We start from the raw sequence: 15939 nt of genomic DNA on the forward strand, positions 1-15939 counted from the left end.
CTTGGGTTGGGGACAGAGCTGGACCCGAGGGGGATTCTGGATGTGCCAGGAGGGGAAGGGTCATCAGGTAAACGTGGGTTCCCCAGGCCCGCCACCTCCCTCCAGGGCTCAGGGCTGCTGGCCCGGGCCTCTGGGAGCCCCACCACACAGCCCTCTGCCTGGCTCCTCGGGCTTGACCCACAGCCTTGCCCCTGAGCCGCCATGCTGCTGGCCTCCTCCTTGACCTGGTCATTTCTGAGCACGCTTCAGTACGTGTGGCTGACCAGGTGACGGTCCACAGACATGGGGTGACCCGCTCTGGGAACATCAGATCCCGTCTTCAGAGGTCATGCCCTCCACCCCACGCATCACTTCACGTCGCTCTGTGCCAACGCGTCCAGGCCGTGGAGAGCAGCAAGGGGCCCTGACCTCAAGCCAGAGCAGGGACAAGCCTGCCTAGAGGGAAGCCTGCGGGCCCAGAGCGCGTTGTTTTGCGTCTGTCCTGTGGGATGGGAGCCAGGGCTCGTGGGGTGAAGGGAAGACAAATCCCCAAGGGCTACCTGGGGGAAGCCACACATCCTGGTGCCTGCTGTGGTGGCTCGTGGACACGTTCCTCCAACCCGCACCCGTGTCTGGCATGGGGCCCTCTTCTTAGCAAGGGGACGCCACGCTCAGCAGACACCAGTCCTCCGTGCGGGCCTGGGCCGGCTGCTTCCCCCGGTTCCAAGCCCTTCCTCAGCCCATAGGCCCAGCAAGAGTGCCTGTGGGCCTGGTTTGCCCTGGGCCGTTTGGAGTCTCCCCAGGGAAGGAGGACGGGGCCCCAGAAACCCCCCGCCCCAAAGGCCCTCTGCCGCTGGCTGAGGACAATTGTTGCTTGGCTGGATTGTTACATGTGGGACCGTCACCCCTGAAAGGGCCACGGCGCCCCCGGGCTGCCTGAGAGCGGGGCAGACCTGCCGCGAGGATGGAGGGCCCCCACGGACTGGCCGCCTGCTAGCCTGCGGGGAGTCACCGCATAGCAGCGGAACCCTGTGCCCTCCAGACTTCCAGAGAGGCCTCTTGCGTCACAAAGTGGCCCGACGGCGTTCTGCCTGCGTTTTGGTGAAGCCCGAAGAGGACTAGGACGCTGCAGGCATGTTTAATCCGCACGCGTTGGACTCTCCCGCTGTGATTTTTGACAACGGCTCCGGGCTCTGCAAAGCAGGCCTCTCTGGAGAGATCGGGCCCCGCCACGTCATCAGCTCCGTGGTGGGGTACCCCAAGTTCAAGGTGCCCTCGGCGGGGGCCAGCCAGAAGAAGTACTTTGTGGGGGAAGAGGCCGTGCACAAGCGGGAGGTCCTGCAGCTGCGCTACCCCATCGAGCGGGGCCTGGTCACCGGCTGGGAGGATGTGGAGAGGCTCTGCAAACACCTGTTTGAGTGGGAGCTGGGGGTGAAGGCCAGCGACCGGCCGGTGCTCATGACGGAGCCCTCCCTGAACCCCAGGGAGGCCCGGGAGAAGATGGCCACGATGATGTTTGAGAACTTCAACGTGCCGGCCTTCTACCTGTCAGACCAGGCCGTGCTGGCCCTCTACGCCTCTGCCTGCGTCACGGGCCTGGTGGTGGACAGCGGGGACGGGGTCACTTGCACCGTCCCCATCTTCGAAGGGTACTCCCTGCCTCACGCGGTCACCAAGCTCTACGTGGCGGGAAGGGACATCACGGAGCACCTCACGCGGCTGCTGCTGGCAAGCGGGCAGTCCTTCCCGTGCGTGCTGGACAAGGCCCTGGTGGACGACATCAAGGAGAAGCTGTGCTACGTGGCCCTGGAGCCCGAGAAGGAGCTGTCGCGGAGGTCGGAGGAGGTCCTCAGAGAGTACAAGCTGCCGGACGGGAACGTCGTCTACGTCGGGGACCAGCTGCACCAGGCCCCCGAGGCCCTGTTCACACCCGAGCAGCTGGGCGTCCAGAACCCGGGCCTCTCAAAGATGGTCTCCTGCAGCATCACCAAGTGTGATGCGGACATCCAGAAGACCCTTTTTGGGGAGATCGTGCTGTCCGGGGGCACCACTCTGTTCCAGGGCCTCGACGACCGTCTTCTGAGGGAGCTGGAGCAGCTCGCTTCCAAAGGGACCCCCATCAAGATCACGGCCCCCCCGGACAGGTGGTTCTCCACGTGGATCGGGGCCTCCATCGTCACCTCCCTGAGCAGCTTCAAGCAGATGTGGGTCACCTCCGCCGATTTCAAAGAGTTCGGGGCATCCGTGGTTCAGAGAAGGTGCTTCTGAGGGGCTGAGGGCAAGGGGTGGGTGTGGGTAGTGAGCTCGCCCCTTGGCGCCGACGGGGTGTTCAATAAAGGACAAAATCGTGTTCAGCCTCTGGTCGTGATGTCGGGCTCTTTATTCTAGGTGGCCCCAGAGGAATTTCCAAGGTGGACCCCAAGGTCCACCAGGGCCTTGTCCCGCACGCATGGGAAGGACCGCCCGCTCGCCATGAAAGGGGGGTCATGAACCCCCTTTAAGTGGCTGTCCCCACCCCCTTGTCCCTAGAAAGCCCTGGGTTAGGAGTCGAGGCTGTTTCCGTCTGCAGAGTTGGTCCCAAAAGCAGGGGCCCGAGTTTGATCCCGCAGGGCCCTGGGCTCTCCGTTTAAAACGTGGGTCTGGGGTGGTCTGGGACAGTCAGCCCTGGTTGGGGACAGGAACCGACAGGAGCGCTCCCTGCTCTGGGGGCCAAGAGAGCGGGCGGTGGGTCTTCAGTATGGTCAGGCTTTCGTGGCTTTTACGAGGCCGGAGGCTGAAGCGGGCCGGAGCCCGCAGCCTGAGCCTACGGAGCCGGGCAGGGGCGCAGCCGTCATCTGTTCGAGACCCGCCAGCAGCCCCGCCCCCGCCGCTCGGAGCGTCGACACCCCCTACCAGATTACTGTGATTCTTGCAAAGACAGCCTCGTTCTGGAGTAAAATCCCGGAGACAAAGTTAACGGCCATCAGTAGAGTCACGGTTGAATAAATGATGAAGAAAGGGAGTTTTTCCACATAGATTTGGTGAAGTTCTCCCAAAATAATACTGGGACAGAACGAAAGTACCGAGAAGTCTTTCCAGAAGGGTGTCCCCTTCCCATCTGGGAAAGAAGACAGGGGCACTTCCCCACGCGCATCTCTGCACGCTTTGTGGAAGCGAACGTGGTTTTTTATAGGATTATGAGCACATGGAAGAAGAACAGGGTAGACACCTCGGGTTGGTAGAGGCAGGAGGGGATGGGAAGGGCTGCAGGGGGAGGGGAGGGGGGGAGTCTTAAGGACAGCATCGCAGGACATTTCAGCGTGTGTGGGACACACCCATCTACCCACCCGTGCGTGCTCCTCTCCCCGCTGCTGTCAGGCCGCCAGTGTCGTCTCTGACGCGAGCACACAGTGCCATTAGACAGCAGGTGGCCGGGTCACTTGTTCAGTCCGTGGGGTCTCTCAGCCGGCGTGTGTGGAGGTTTCTCGTGCGAAGCCACACCTTCCGTCCTGATCCCGCCGCCGTGCTGTTTTGTCTCCTGGTCCCCTTCTCGTCCCCTCCCATGGCTGGCTGGAGGTTTTTCGGAATTCCGTCTTGATTTATTGACAAGGATTTTCAGCAAATTGTGCCGTATTGATTTCTTGGTGACTGCGCCAGGGGAACACCACAATCTACCCGTTGGGACATTTTCTCACTCAGAGTGAGACGCTGAAAACTTACTTCTGTGTAGGCCCCTGTAGCCTCCCAGATTTTACAAGAGAATGTCCTGTTGCTGCTACACACGTCTGAGAACAACCTCCGACGTATTACGACTTTTCCTCCTGCCCTCAAATGATTTAGGAGCCCGTTAGATACCCTACAATACGGTTACCCACATTTTAACCCAACCTGATGTTCTTTTGTGCTTCTGAGGTTCCACATTCCCACTATCATTTCCTTTCCTTTTAGAGAACTTCCTGTGGTCTTTCCCTAAGAGGGGTTTGCTAGTGACAAAGTCTCTTCCTTTTCTGTCATCTGAGGACGCTGTCTTTCTGCTCCGTCCCTGAAGGATGTTTTCTCCGGACATAGAGTCCACAGTTAACCGTTCCCTTCCAGCACCTGGGCAACGTGGTATGAGCGCCTTCTCCGTGGCCCTTCTCCATGGCCCGTGGCTGCAGACCAGAGACCCCCAATTATTTGATCACGGCCCCTGTTGTCATGCACCATTTCTCTCTGGCTGCCCTTGGGGGTTTTTGTGGTCTGCAGCCCCCATTATGGTGTGTCTTGCTGTGGGTTTCTACAGGTTGATCTTTCGGGATTTAGGCAACTCGTGAATCTGTACATTTATGTTTTTTGCCAAATTTGGGAATTTGTGCCATTATTTCTGGTAGAACTTTTTTAAAAAAACAATCTATTGATTTCAGAGAGAGAGAAGAAGAGAGAGCGTGTGAGTGGGGGCAGAGGCAGAGGGAAAAGCAGACTCCCCGCTGAGCAGGGAGCCCGATGCGGGGCTCGATCCCGGGACCCCGACATCATGACTGAGCTGGAATCACGAGTCGGACGCTTGATCTTCTGAGCCAGCCGGGTGCCGTCTTGTAATACTTTTTAACGTTCCACTCTTTTCTCTCCTTCCGCATCCCTGAGGATACAAAAGTCAGCGATCTTATCCTCGTCCACAGGCCCGTGGGACTCCGCTCACTTTTTCTGTTTTCTCTGTTGCTCAGGTCGGGTAAATTCCACACGCCTCTCCTGAAATCCACCGGTTTCCTCCCACGGGGCCCTCCAGCACGTTTTTTTATTTCAGATATATTTTTCCGTGTGATCATTTATTCTTTGCTTCGTAAATTCTCATACTTGGCTGGGATTTTCCATTTTTGCACTTGTTTCAAGGGAATTCGTAATTGCCTCCTGAGACCTTGCGGTAACGGCTGCTTGCGAACCGCCGCGAACTCCAGCGCCTGATCCATTGGCGGCGACGCTCACCCCCGGGCCTTGTCCTCTCTCGTTCAGCTCACCCCCGGGCCTTGTCCTCTCTCGTTCAGCCGATGACTTCCTGGCTCTTGGTGTGACGAGTGATTTTCTACCGCACTCTGGATGTTTTGAATGTCCCAAGACTCTCGACACCAGCTCGTCTGTTTTGTGGTAGGCAGCCCCCGAGGGGGTGTAGCGTGAGGGCTGGATAGGGGGCGTGTTGAGTTTCTGAGCACCCCGGAAATGGGGGCCCTGACTCACACGGCCTCGGGGCAGACCGGTGGGGCGGAGGTCCGGCTCCCTCCCCAGCCCTCTGTATCTTCCTGAGGAAGCAGGCGCTGACCAACACTGCTTCACCACTCGGGGTGGCGGTGGGGGGGGTGGCTTAGCTCCCGGCTGAGTGCCACAGACACCAGGGAAGGGGGAGCCAGAGAGTCAGCTAGCCTGCCCCCCACACTTCCTTCCGCCGCCGTTTTGTTAATGCCAGTGGGGCTGGGGGCTCGGCTCGCCTCTGGGAGCCAATACCGCCCGGCGGGGGATGGAGGCCCCGGAGGTGAGGAGTCGGGAGGGGTGAGGTGGGCTGGCGTGGGGCGGGGTCACCGAATCAGCTCCTCTCTGCCTGCTGGAACCACGGAGGTGGCACGTGGCTTTCCAGTGGTGTTTGGCTGGAGCAGGGGATATTCTCCAAAAGTTCCTTTGTTTTTAGGTCATTCTTTTCTCACTGGGAACAGACTTGCCCTGGAGATTTTTTAGTCTGTGCCCACTAAGGGTTTGTGTCGGAGGCTTTGCAGCACCTGCCGGGGACCGTATGGGAGGCACCAAGGAAGCTGAGGGGGCCCCTCGCAGCCCGTCTTCTTCCCACCTTTCAGACACCCCGATATCTGCTTATTGCCTTACAACCGGGGCTTTTCGTTGCGAGTGGGAGAGTCTGGGAGGAAGTTAGTGTTTTTATGTCTTCCCAACATACCTAAAGGTCACAGGGAAAATTAAGAGCGTCACTGGTCCCCGCTCTCGTCAGGGTCACTGCTCTGTCGGTGCGAACGCAGGCGCGGAAGCTGTGGCTTTCCAAAGCCACGTAAGAAGTGGACAGGAAGGCTCGGCCCATCCGCCCAGACTCCAGGGCTCTTCCCCACCCTGCTCTGCCCGAGACTGTCCTCCTGTTACCAAACCGCATCTCAAAAGAACTGAAACAAAGCCCCTTTTCTTCTATTCAAGATGCTTTGTTTCTCTTACGGTGGCCTCCACTACTACTGCTGCTGCTAAGTTGGTGATGATGGTGATGATGGTGGTGAGAGTGAGGGCGATGATGGTAATAATGGTGCTGCTGCTGATGGTGGTGATGACGGTGACTGTGCTGGAGATGGTGATGGTGGATGGTGATGGTGTTGATAATGATGGTGATGGTGATGGTGATGATGACTGTGGTGATGCTGGTGATGCTGGTGATGGTGTTGATAATGGTGGTGAAGATGACAGTGATGATGACGGTGGTGGTGATGGCGATGATGGTGGCCATGATGGTGGTGCTGTTGGCAGTGACACTGGCTTTCCAATCTAGGTCATCTTCAACACTTTGCCCCTGGGCCGCTATACTGTGGAGAGGAAAAGTAGCTCCCCAGTCCCTGGTCGAGTCCATAGCAGGAGCTTTGTACCAGGTCTGCCTTCTAATTCTTGCTTCCCTGAGGGGGTGAGGCCACAGGGGACTGTCAGGCAGGCTGGGCTGCTGCTAGTAAGGGAAGCAGAGTGGGAGCAGCTGTGGGTTCAGCCTTCGCATTTGCAGTTTGACCCTTGTGTCAGCCTGTAGTTGTCCAGTGCAAAAGATTAGGGCTTGTGGCGGGGGGCGGCCTAGATCCAGGAAGAGGGGAGAGAAACCTTCCCGGACTCAGAGCTCCTCAGTCCCTGCCTGCCAGGAGATCAAGGAGCAGAGCTGAGCCAGCTTTCCTATTTCGAAGATACAGTTCCCACTCCCTACATCTTGACAGAGGACTCTTCAAACCCCTTCCCACCCCTTCCCACCCATTCCCATCCTTTGGCCTCAAGGATGAGGTGGCCTCCACTACCTCCGCCACCCCTTCCCACCCGTTCCCATCCCTTCCCACTTGGGTGGGAAGGGATGGGAACGGGTGGGAAGGGGTGGGTGCATGATGGGTGCACGATGAACTGGAAATGTGGCAGGCGGCCCAGCTCTGCTGGAGGGGAGGACGTGGAACACAGAGGCCACGCGTGCCCAAGCGTGGCCCTTGTTCTGGCCTGCCGTGCCCTTGGCAGAGCCCAGGCAACGTCTGCTCCCCCCGCTCCCAGCTAAGGGCCTCTGCCGGCCCCGCCATACTGGTGGCTCACGTTCAGAAGCTTAGCCCAGGTGACCTCGGGGTCCGGGCTCCTTCCTGTTCTGAGAGTGGACGGTGCACAGCAGTGTCCCTGCCACGATGCTCGTTCCACTGTCCCTACATCTCAGCTGCCCTCCAGGTCATGGTGCAGGTTTTGGCAGAGTCCCACGAGAGACCCTGGCTGTGATCATGGGGTACCCCTGAAGCCATGTCTCGTGATGGGATCTAGACACAGAGTCTGTACCAGGGGGAGGTGGACCTCGGGCAGGGTGACCAAACAGTCACAGCAAAGTCCTTTGTGCTCCTGCCGTCCACACGTCCCCTGGACCTTGATCTCTGCGGTGGGGTCTCCAAGGTCCGGACACCCCCGCAGGGCCCACGGGTTGTCAGCCAGTCATGGGCTCACCTAGAGACGCTCTGTAGCCTTCTAAAGGTGTGGTCTGGACGCCAGCCCTCTCCACATCAGTGTCCAGGCACAGTGCTGACCCTCAATAAATGTCTGGGGCCACTTGCCCGGGATGCCGGAGTGTAGCTCGGGACCACAGTGCCTCCCACCTCCCACCTCTTGCCTCCTGCCTCTCGCCTCGCTGCAGCGGGCGAGCTGACTTTGTGTGGCCCCCAGAGAGCCATGGGGCTGCTCAGAGCCTTAGTGCGCCCAACCATAATGGGGTGATGACCACCCCTTCTCCTGGCAGTCCCAGCTGTCCTCCTGTGTTGGCCTCAACACGGGGAAGGGGAGTGGTCCCGGTGCCAGCTCCCAGGGCGCAGCTGGTCCTAGCAGGGGTGGCGTGGGAGCTCCCGCTTACGGAGGCAGGGTAGCCCAGCCCCGGGGGAGAGGGAGGCCTGACAGGGCCCTTGGTTTCCGCATGGCTCCATGTCTGGTTCCAACCCTGTGTCCGCCATCCCTTCCCGAGACCCCATCATCACAGCCCCAGGTCCGGGGGTGGGGACCCCCCTCACAACATCAGGCAGGATGCAGGGGAGCCACCGTCACGCAGACCCACAGGGGAGCTGCCAGCCCCCGAGAGCAGCTGCAGCCCGACGTGGCTGTGACCGTGCACCCTTCGCTCCCTCACTCCCTCACTCATTCGTTCCTCCCATAGGCGCTGGTGGGAGCCCTCCCGACTCCAGGGGCCACTCCGTGCAGGGAACAGAAGGTGCTGCTCCGTCCCCCCTTGGGCCCACGGGGTTGTCTGGCAAAGGGAAGGGGCAATGAGCCAAGAGGTGTGCCCATGGGTGGAAGTGACAGCCCCACTGCGTGTGGTGAGCGCCACGCACTCCCCGGGGGACAGCAGGGGACCCCAGAAAGGGCAGGACGGGAACTCCCAGCATGCACCAGCTAGGGCTCTGCACGTGGACACCATGACACAGGGGGTGGCACCAGAGCCGCGAGCCGCTGCCCCCACTGCAGTCCCCACACATCAGCTCGGCAGGAGGCCCCGGGCCCGGCACGGCCCTCCCGTCCACATCCACGTGGGTCTCTGGCAGAGGGGGATGCGTGTGAGGGGAGCCGACTCCCTGCCCAGGTCGGAGGTGGGCACGAGCACCGGACCAGCCGAGCGGCCACGCCGTCCTTCTGCAGACAGAGCCAGGGGCCCCGTGCAGGTCTGCCTGCCTCCGCTCCCCGGAGTCGGTGGGCAGGAGAGGCCCCAGGCCCTGAACCCGCCCTCCCCCATGAGCCTGCCGTCAGGCCCTCCGGGCGAGTGGGGGGGGGCTCCTCCGCCCCCAGGGCTGGGGCTTAGGGGGCTGCGGGGAAACCTGACTTAGGCATCCGAGGCCCTGGGGCCAGTGCAGAAAACTTATAAACAAATGAGGCATGACTGTGGACAGTTCCAGTATTACACGGCTCGGGACCACGTGACAGGGCCTTACGGGCGCGTAAGGATTTGGACTCCAGGAATCCACGCAGATGACTCGAGAACCAGGAGCGGCTGGTGGAGCCGGCGGTCCCCGGGGAGGGGCCTTGGGGCCGACACCCTCCCCGGGAGGGTCCCCGGCCTGGCCGCCCCCTCCATGCTGAAGACACGTGAGCTGGGCTGTTCTCTGGAGGGCCTGGCTGCCCTGAGCACATAGAGGGGCGGGTCAGGCACCTGTGGGCAAAGCAGACAGACGGCCTTGACCCCCAAAAGGGAGGCATCTGACTCTTGGGTCCCCTGATGGTCTCATGGAGAAGGACCGGGTGCTGACCCAGCTTCTGGACACCTGAGCCCCTCTCTGCGGGCCACTGCCTGGCAGTGTAGGCCCGTGCACATGACCTCAGCTACCCAGGCCCAAGGAGACAGCCGTGTGGAGGGCTGCAGTGGGGGCACTCACAGAATCGATGTGTCTCCTGGGGCACAGGACGTAGACTGCACAAACCTGGTACATTAGGAAGGTGACATCAGAGCCTGAGGTCTAGGGGGCAGACGTGGGCTGTGGGCCAGGAGGTTGTCTCAAGCCTGGCTTGGACCCACGTCAGGGGTCAGGCCTGTTTCCTCTCTCAAATGTCAAGTGCAGCCCAGAGGCACTGTGCTCCGAGGAGCGGTGGTCTCGGTGGTGGCCCACCCCTCTGCAGGACACGCTCCGGGTCCTGGGCAGAGTAGGCACCTGTCCCTGGATGAGGGGGTGTGTCTCAGTGGCAGGGCTCAGGGTGGGCCTGGCAAGGATAGAGGAGACATGGGCTCCCATGCCCCCTACCCCTTGCTCACCAGACCTGAAGCAGGGAACAGAGGGAGGCAGGGCAAGGGTGGGCGAGACTTGGGTTTGTCCTGACCACTTTCTACTGTTCCTAGAAGGTTCCTGGAGGCATCACCTGATCCCTGCCCGGCCCCAGCGGGGAAGGCGACGCGCTGAGCTCCTGCCACAGTGTTATTCTGGGATCCTTGGTGCAGGACCTGGAGTGCGCTGGCTCTTGTCCAGAGAGGTGACTTTCTAAGACGCGTCCAAAGCTCCTGGACCCTCACCCGCTCCCAGACAAGGAAGCCAGCACCGTTTCCAGCCTCACAGTTTTGCTTGAACAAAGCCTCTGCCCCTCATGAGGGTGCCCATGACCCCTCCCACGGGAGCCTGTCCCAGCTGTGGGTGGGCCTGTCACGCGGCCACGTGCGCATGGTGCCCGCAGCCGGTGGTGAGTCCCTTGCCCCTCCCTGCTGAACGTCAAGGCCTCACCGTCCCGGGTTCCTGGCACGTCCCTGTCTGGGCTCTGTCTCCCAGGGGCGATGCCCGACGCCGGGAGCAACGTGCTCATTGTCATAGCCCACCCTGGCTCAGAGCGTGGAAATAGAAGCTGCTGAGCCCCAGTTACCGCAGGGAATGGGGCTGGGCTCCAGCTCACACGAAGACATAATAATTCTCACCCATTATTCGAATCTCCTGTTTCCCTCGCCCCACCTTCTGGCGGCACCAGCTGAAGAGGGGGAGGGGGTAGGCCGTAAAGGCACAGGGCCACGGACGTCTTCACTCAGGGGCATCCGGCCACGTCAAGGGCCCACGGGCCATGGCCAGGGTGCTGGACGTTGCCCTCGAGGGGGCCTGGCCAGAGACAAGGACGTCCAGCAGAGTGCTCCCCCCGACAGTTGTCTCTTGACCCGAGGCCCAGAGTGCTGGCAGGGCTGCGGATGACGCCGGGACAGATGCAGTCAGAGGGTGGAGGCAGCTGTGGCCCATGCCAGCCGGCTTGGTCAGAGGCGGCTGCTCCTGGCTCCTAGAGGCCGGGGGCTCCTTCTGCCACGGCCAGCCCGCCCATGGTCGGGAGCCACGGCGAGAGACCCACCCCGAGCCCGGGCGAGGGAGCACTGGAGGCCCGCCCAGAGCCATCCCAGGCCTCGCCGAAAGGCGTCAGCGGAGAAAGCAGATACCTCACGGTTATGCAAGCCGGGGCCGTGGGGATGGCCGCTGCCACAGCCAAAGCAAGCACCGTAGCTCCAGAGGGAGAAGCCGTGCAGCCGAGGGAAGGGGGTGCGGGCTGTGGGCTCAGCCGGCTCCTGACCCCAGGAGAGTGGGGGGAGCTTCTAGCCTCTGCTCCCCTTTCCTCCAGCTAGACCTGCACGTTTCATGCCCCAACCCTGCATCTGGGTCTGGACGGGGGCAGCCGTCCCGGCCCCTGAGGGCCAGTCTGCCCACTGACGGGTGCTCGTCGAGCAGCAGCTCTGTGTCCGGCCGGCAGACCTGGGGCCGTCTGGCAGGAGCCCGTTCATGGCCTGGCTGACACCGGAAATCTGCCGTGCACCATGCCAGGTGCTCCCGAAGCTCAGAAAACGCCCCAGTCCTGCTGACCCTGCAACAGGTGCCATGGAGTCTGGAAAAAGCTTGGAGCATGGGGACGCCCCCAAAGTGGACCAAATGGAGGGCTCAGGTGGGGGCACAGCCAGGTGCACGGGGCGGGGTGGGGGGCCTGGCCCAGGGAGGAGGGACAGACAGCAGGTCAGTTCGTGAGGGGACCCCACTAGCGCAGAGGCAGTACCCCCCACCCCGCTCGGCCGACAGGTCTCTGGACCCAACAATAATGCAGCAAGGACCGCACGTCTAGGGGAGGTGTTGCCCGCGGGGGTTGGCAGCACCCCTGCCGGTCAGTGGGCAGAGGGGGAGCTCCATGGCCTCTTTTCTCTGCCCCAGGGTTGGAGGCCTGGCAGAGCAGGACAGGGTCCCCCGGCAGCGAACAGAGCCCCACCCCGCGCCCACGCAGGATGCCGGCAGGGCCAGGAGGGCAGCGTGAGGAAGACATACGAGCTGAGGGAGGAGGCGCGCTGTCCTCGGCGTGGGGGGGGCGGGGGCTTTATCTCACGGGAGCTCAGAACATGTTTCACATGAAAATCATCCCCAGGACCATCAATCAGATGTGGAAGTCAGACTCTGGGGAGGCCTGAAAATACTGGCTTCGGCCAATGCACGTGGGAGGTAAAGCTCTTAACCAGAAAAACCTGTGGGTGCGAGAAAGGCACGTCTCCAGAGCTCCGGGCGAAGTGGGAGCAGCGTCCCCTGCAGACACCCTCAGCGCCGGCTGTCCGTCCCAAGCCGACCCATGAGGGGGCCCTGGGGCTCCTCACCCCAAGGTCGGACACGTGGCAGGAGGAACGGGCTTTGGAGGGAGGCCTGGGCAGAGCAGCAGCCGTTCCCGTCAGAGCCCCAGCAACCAGGGGGCAGTGCCCTCACATCGGCCCGCCTGGGCGGGTGTCTCTGCAGCCAGCTTGGCCACCGAGGAACGGCCACAGCCAGCCATCTCCCTCTGGAGTGCTCATGGCAATACTCCCCGCTTCCTTTCTCTTCTGGAGGGCAGACTGGGGGCAATGGGGACAAGTGTACCCCACACCCCATGGCCGGGCACCCTGAGCCCAACCCAGAAGCTTCCTGCAGCAGAGACTGGCTCCTGGGCTGGGAGGGTGGGCCCGCCACTGGGGGGGGGAGCAGCGGTCCTCTTTGGGTCCAGGCGTGTCCTCTGATGGAGAGGCCCACCCCTGAGTCCAGCCCCCATCACAAAGGCTGCCCACATGCCTCGGTCCAGGGACTTGCCCCTCTCCCCGCATGGCAACAGGTGACAAGTCGGCTGTCCCTGGGGCCTCAGCCATGCCGGGAGGACCCCTTTGAGTGCCAGGGGCACCTGTGAACTGGGAGCAGGGGGACGTCCCTCCCAGGCCCGGCTCCCAACCCCTCGGTCCCTGGGCAGCCAACCAGGGGTCTCTGCTTTCCGTGGCAGGAGCTTGGAGCGGGAAGGTGCCGTGAGGTGGAGGCCGCGGGGGTAGGGACGGGCGTCCGTCTGCAGAAACCCGAGTTTCCCCTCAACAGAAACGCGCATGGGTGATAAACGTGCCGTTTCTGTGGCCTCCGACTCGGGGCACGAACCTCCCTGTGGGACTCAAACCGTTGCCGGTAACTCCGGGGGGACTCCCGGGAGGAGGGGACGTGGGGGAGCCCAGGAGCAGGAGTCGGGGTCCTCTGGTCCACTCCCCGCTGGGTCACCCTCGCGCCCTCACGTCCAGGCAGCTCTTTGGGCTTCCGAGGCCCGGGCAGCGCGTGGGGATGAGCCCTCACCTCCCGCGTTCAAGTCCTGCCCGCGCTCGCCCCGAGAACTCCGTGCTGACGTCACCCTCACGGAAACGCGTCGACGTTGCTTTAAACGCGAATTGCCTTACCTGCGAGCCGGCCAACCTGTAAGGGACACCTTCCCTTCCTCGACCTCAGCCGCGGCCAGAACCACCAGCCCCCGCCGTGGGGTCAGGGCCGGCCTCCCTGGCACCATCGGGCAAGTCAGCAAGGGGCGTGTGGTGGCCAGGCTCGGGACCAGCTGCTGGGTCCAAGCCTGGTCTCACCGTGGCTGTGAAGGCGTTTTTAGATGAGGTGAGCGTTTGGGTGGGTAGATTTCGAGTGAAGCCACCCCGCGTGCTGCAGTGGGCCCCATCCGATCAGTTGAAGGCCTGACGGGAACAGACTGGGTCCCAGCCAAGGGGGCGGAGCTCTGCGGCCCATGGTCTTCTGGCTCCCGGTGCTTCCGCTCGCTGGGGTCCCCCCGTGTGTGCTTACATGCACGCACACACACACACACACGTGCACATGCACCCACACACGCACATACCACCGCGTGCACATACATGTGCGCACACGTGTACACACACACACACGTGCACCTCACACGTGCGTCCAACACAACGTCCTGCCACTCGCGCTTCTCCGAAGGGCCCTAGCCAGTCCAGATCGCAAGGGACAGTGCTCAGGACACTTAGCACGGGATGCTCTCTGCTCCAAGTAGCCCTTGCTGTCCAGCACTTCCCACGTGCAGGGGTGCCAGGGACAAACTCAGGGAGCCATGAGGCGCGAGCTGGGCAGAGCTGGGCTGGGAGGTGGGTTAGGATCAGGGTTAGGATTAACCCTAACCCCATCTGCCTGCAGGTGAACGGCAGGACGTGTGTCCCCCTGCGGAGGACGGATTCCAAGCGGCACCATGTGCCGTGGGCCCCTTTGGCAATGCCCGGCGGGTGGAAGTGGAGGGGCCGGTGGAAACCGCGTGGGCGAGGGCGGGGCACGGAGGAGGTGGTGATGGGGGCTGGGCTGGCTGTGCTCCGTCCCACCAGGTTTTATCCCAGAGCACGTCCCAGAGATGTTGGACCCCGGGGCGGCGCTCGCTGGGGCAGCCTGGTGGGGCGCCAGCGGTCAGCGGGGTCTCGGTCATGCTATAGGCTCGTGGGGGGACATGACAGCTATGCGTGGGGGCCTGCCCCCCACATTCTCCGACGACCTCTCTGTCTTTGCCTGCCCCAGGCGGCCGTGGGTCTGGGGTAACCTGCCAGCCTTGCTTCAAAATGCAGCTCAGCACTCACCAGCTCTGTGACCATGGGAACGTCGTCCAGTCACTCTGTGACTCAGTTTCCTCATGTGAAAACTGTAGAAAATGTGAAAAACCTAGAAAGTATAGGAAAGCAGCTGAGAGCCCGACGAAGGGGTCAGGCTGGTGGGGATGAAAGTGAGGGCTGATGGCCAGGGAGCGTGACGGGCTCACCTCCCTTCCCACTGTCCAGACTGTCTGCCGGAACAGCGTGGGCCCGCGTCCATACCGCGCAGCAGCCCCGATCGCCCTCCCTGCCTTGGCCCCCTTCTGCCTGAAGCCTGTGGCATGTCAGCAGCCAGGCCCTGGGGGCTCTGGGGGAGTCAGGGCTGCTGTGGGGACAGGAGGGCCAAGGGAAAGCCCATGGCCTGTGACCCCAGGGGGCACCGGTGGCCACACCCCAGGGCTCAGCTTGTCCTTTCGGCCTCGTACCGGCTGCTAAACTCTGGGGCCCCTGAGAGGCAACCCTGTCCGCAGCTCCCGGGCCTTGGCTCCCGGCCCCAGTCCTGGCAGCTTTGGGGCTGGCTCTGGACTCTGTGTCATGTGTATGTGTGTCGCGTGTATGCGTGTCACGTGCATGCGTGTCGCGTGTATGTGCATCACGTGTACACGCATGTTGCACTTGGCTTCTCAGGCTTCGGGTGTTTCCTGATGACAGTGTTTTTGAGGCTCTGTCCAGACCACAGCGTGGACACCCGGGCCACTGCCTCTTGTGGTCGTGCGGTTTTCCCAGCATGCTTCCCCCTGTCCCCACCCCCGCAGGAGGGCACACTGTCCATCTGCTCGAGGAAGCCGACGGGGAGCTGGAAGCAGGCGTCTGCAGAAGGAAACTCACCGCAGCCAGATTCCACGCTGGTGCCGGAACTGCGGATGCGTCCCTGTCCCCTCAGAGGACGAGGCTCCTGTCCCCAAGCACTCACCCAGCTCGGGCTCCTTTCTCACTTCTGCGTATTTGTGGGGCGCGCGGTGGAAAGTCTTCTTCTCCCTGCCATTGCTCTGACCGCCGTCGAGTTACCAGTCTCTGTGCACGTGGGCCGGTGACGTGGTCCCTCCCGGGGGCCCTCATCGGACACCACCTCCCGGTGCTTGGGCGTCTTGCTCGCGCCTTCTCCGCGCTGTTCACCGGCCACCGTGTCCCTCACCCCACGGGCACCGTTATCTCCTCCATGTGCTCTCACGCCTGTTTTTAATTCGGACACAGCCAAACCCCTCGACCCCCAGCCGCATGCAAAGACGTTGGGTCTAATGGAAGAAGCATTTGCCGCCGCAAGGGGACAACGATCCCGTCATTTTCTTGCGCAGCTGAAGCCGTACTTGCCTCTGTCACACCTGAGGTGGTCCTGCCCCACGGGCGCCTGGTGAAGAACTGATTTCTTGCCCCACCTCGTGAGTTGTTTTCCGCACACGTCC

At 62.1% G+C, this 15939-nt stretch overlaps 1 protein-coding gene across 1 annotated transcript; it reads left to right on the forward strand.

Annotated features, from left to right (window-relative positions):
* The first annotated feature begins 1029 nt into the window (after positions 1–1029).
* Positions 1030–2285, forward strand: ACTRT2 (actin related protein T2). The gene has a single exon (XM_032864045.1). It carries the CDS (start codon positions 1114–1116, stop codon positions 2245–2247), a length of 1134 nt encoding a protein of 377 aa, XP_032719936.1. The 5' UTR covers positions 1030–1113; the 3' UTR covers positions 2248–2285.
* The last annotated feature ends 13654 nt before the right edge of the window (positions 2286–15939 follow it).

Source organism: Lontra canadensis, unplaced genomic scaffold (assembly GCF_010015895.1).
Source record: "Lontra canadensis isolate GAN:19392208 unplaced genomic scaffold, GSC_riverotter_1.0 scaffold25, whole genome shotgun sequence".
Taxonomy (NCBI): Eukaryota; Metazoa; Chordata; class Mammalia; order Carnivora; family Mustelidae; genus Lontra; species Lontra canadensis.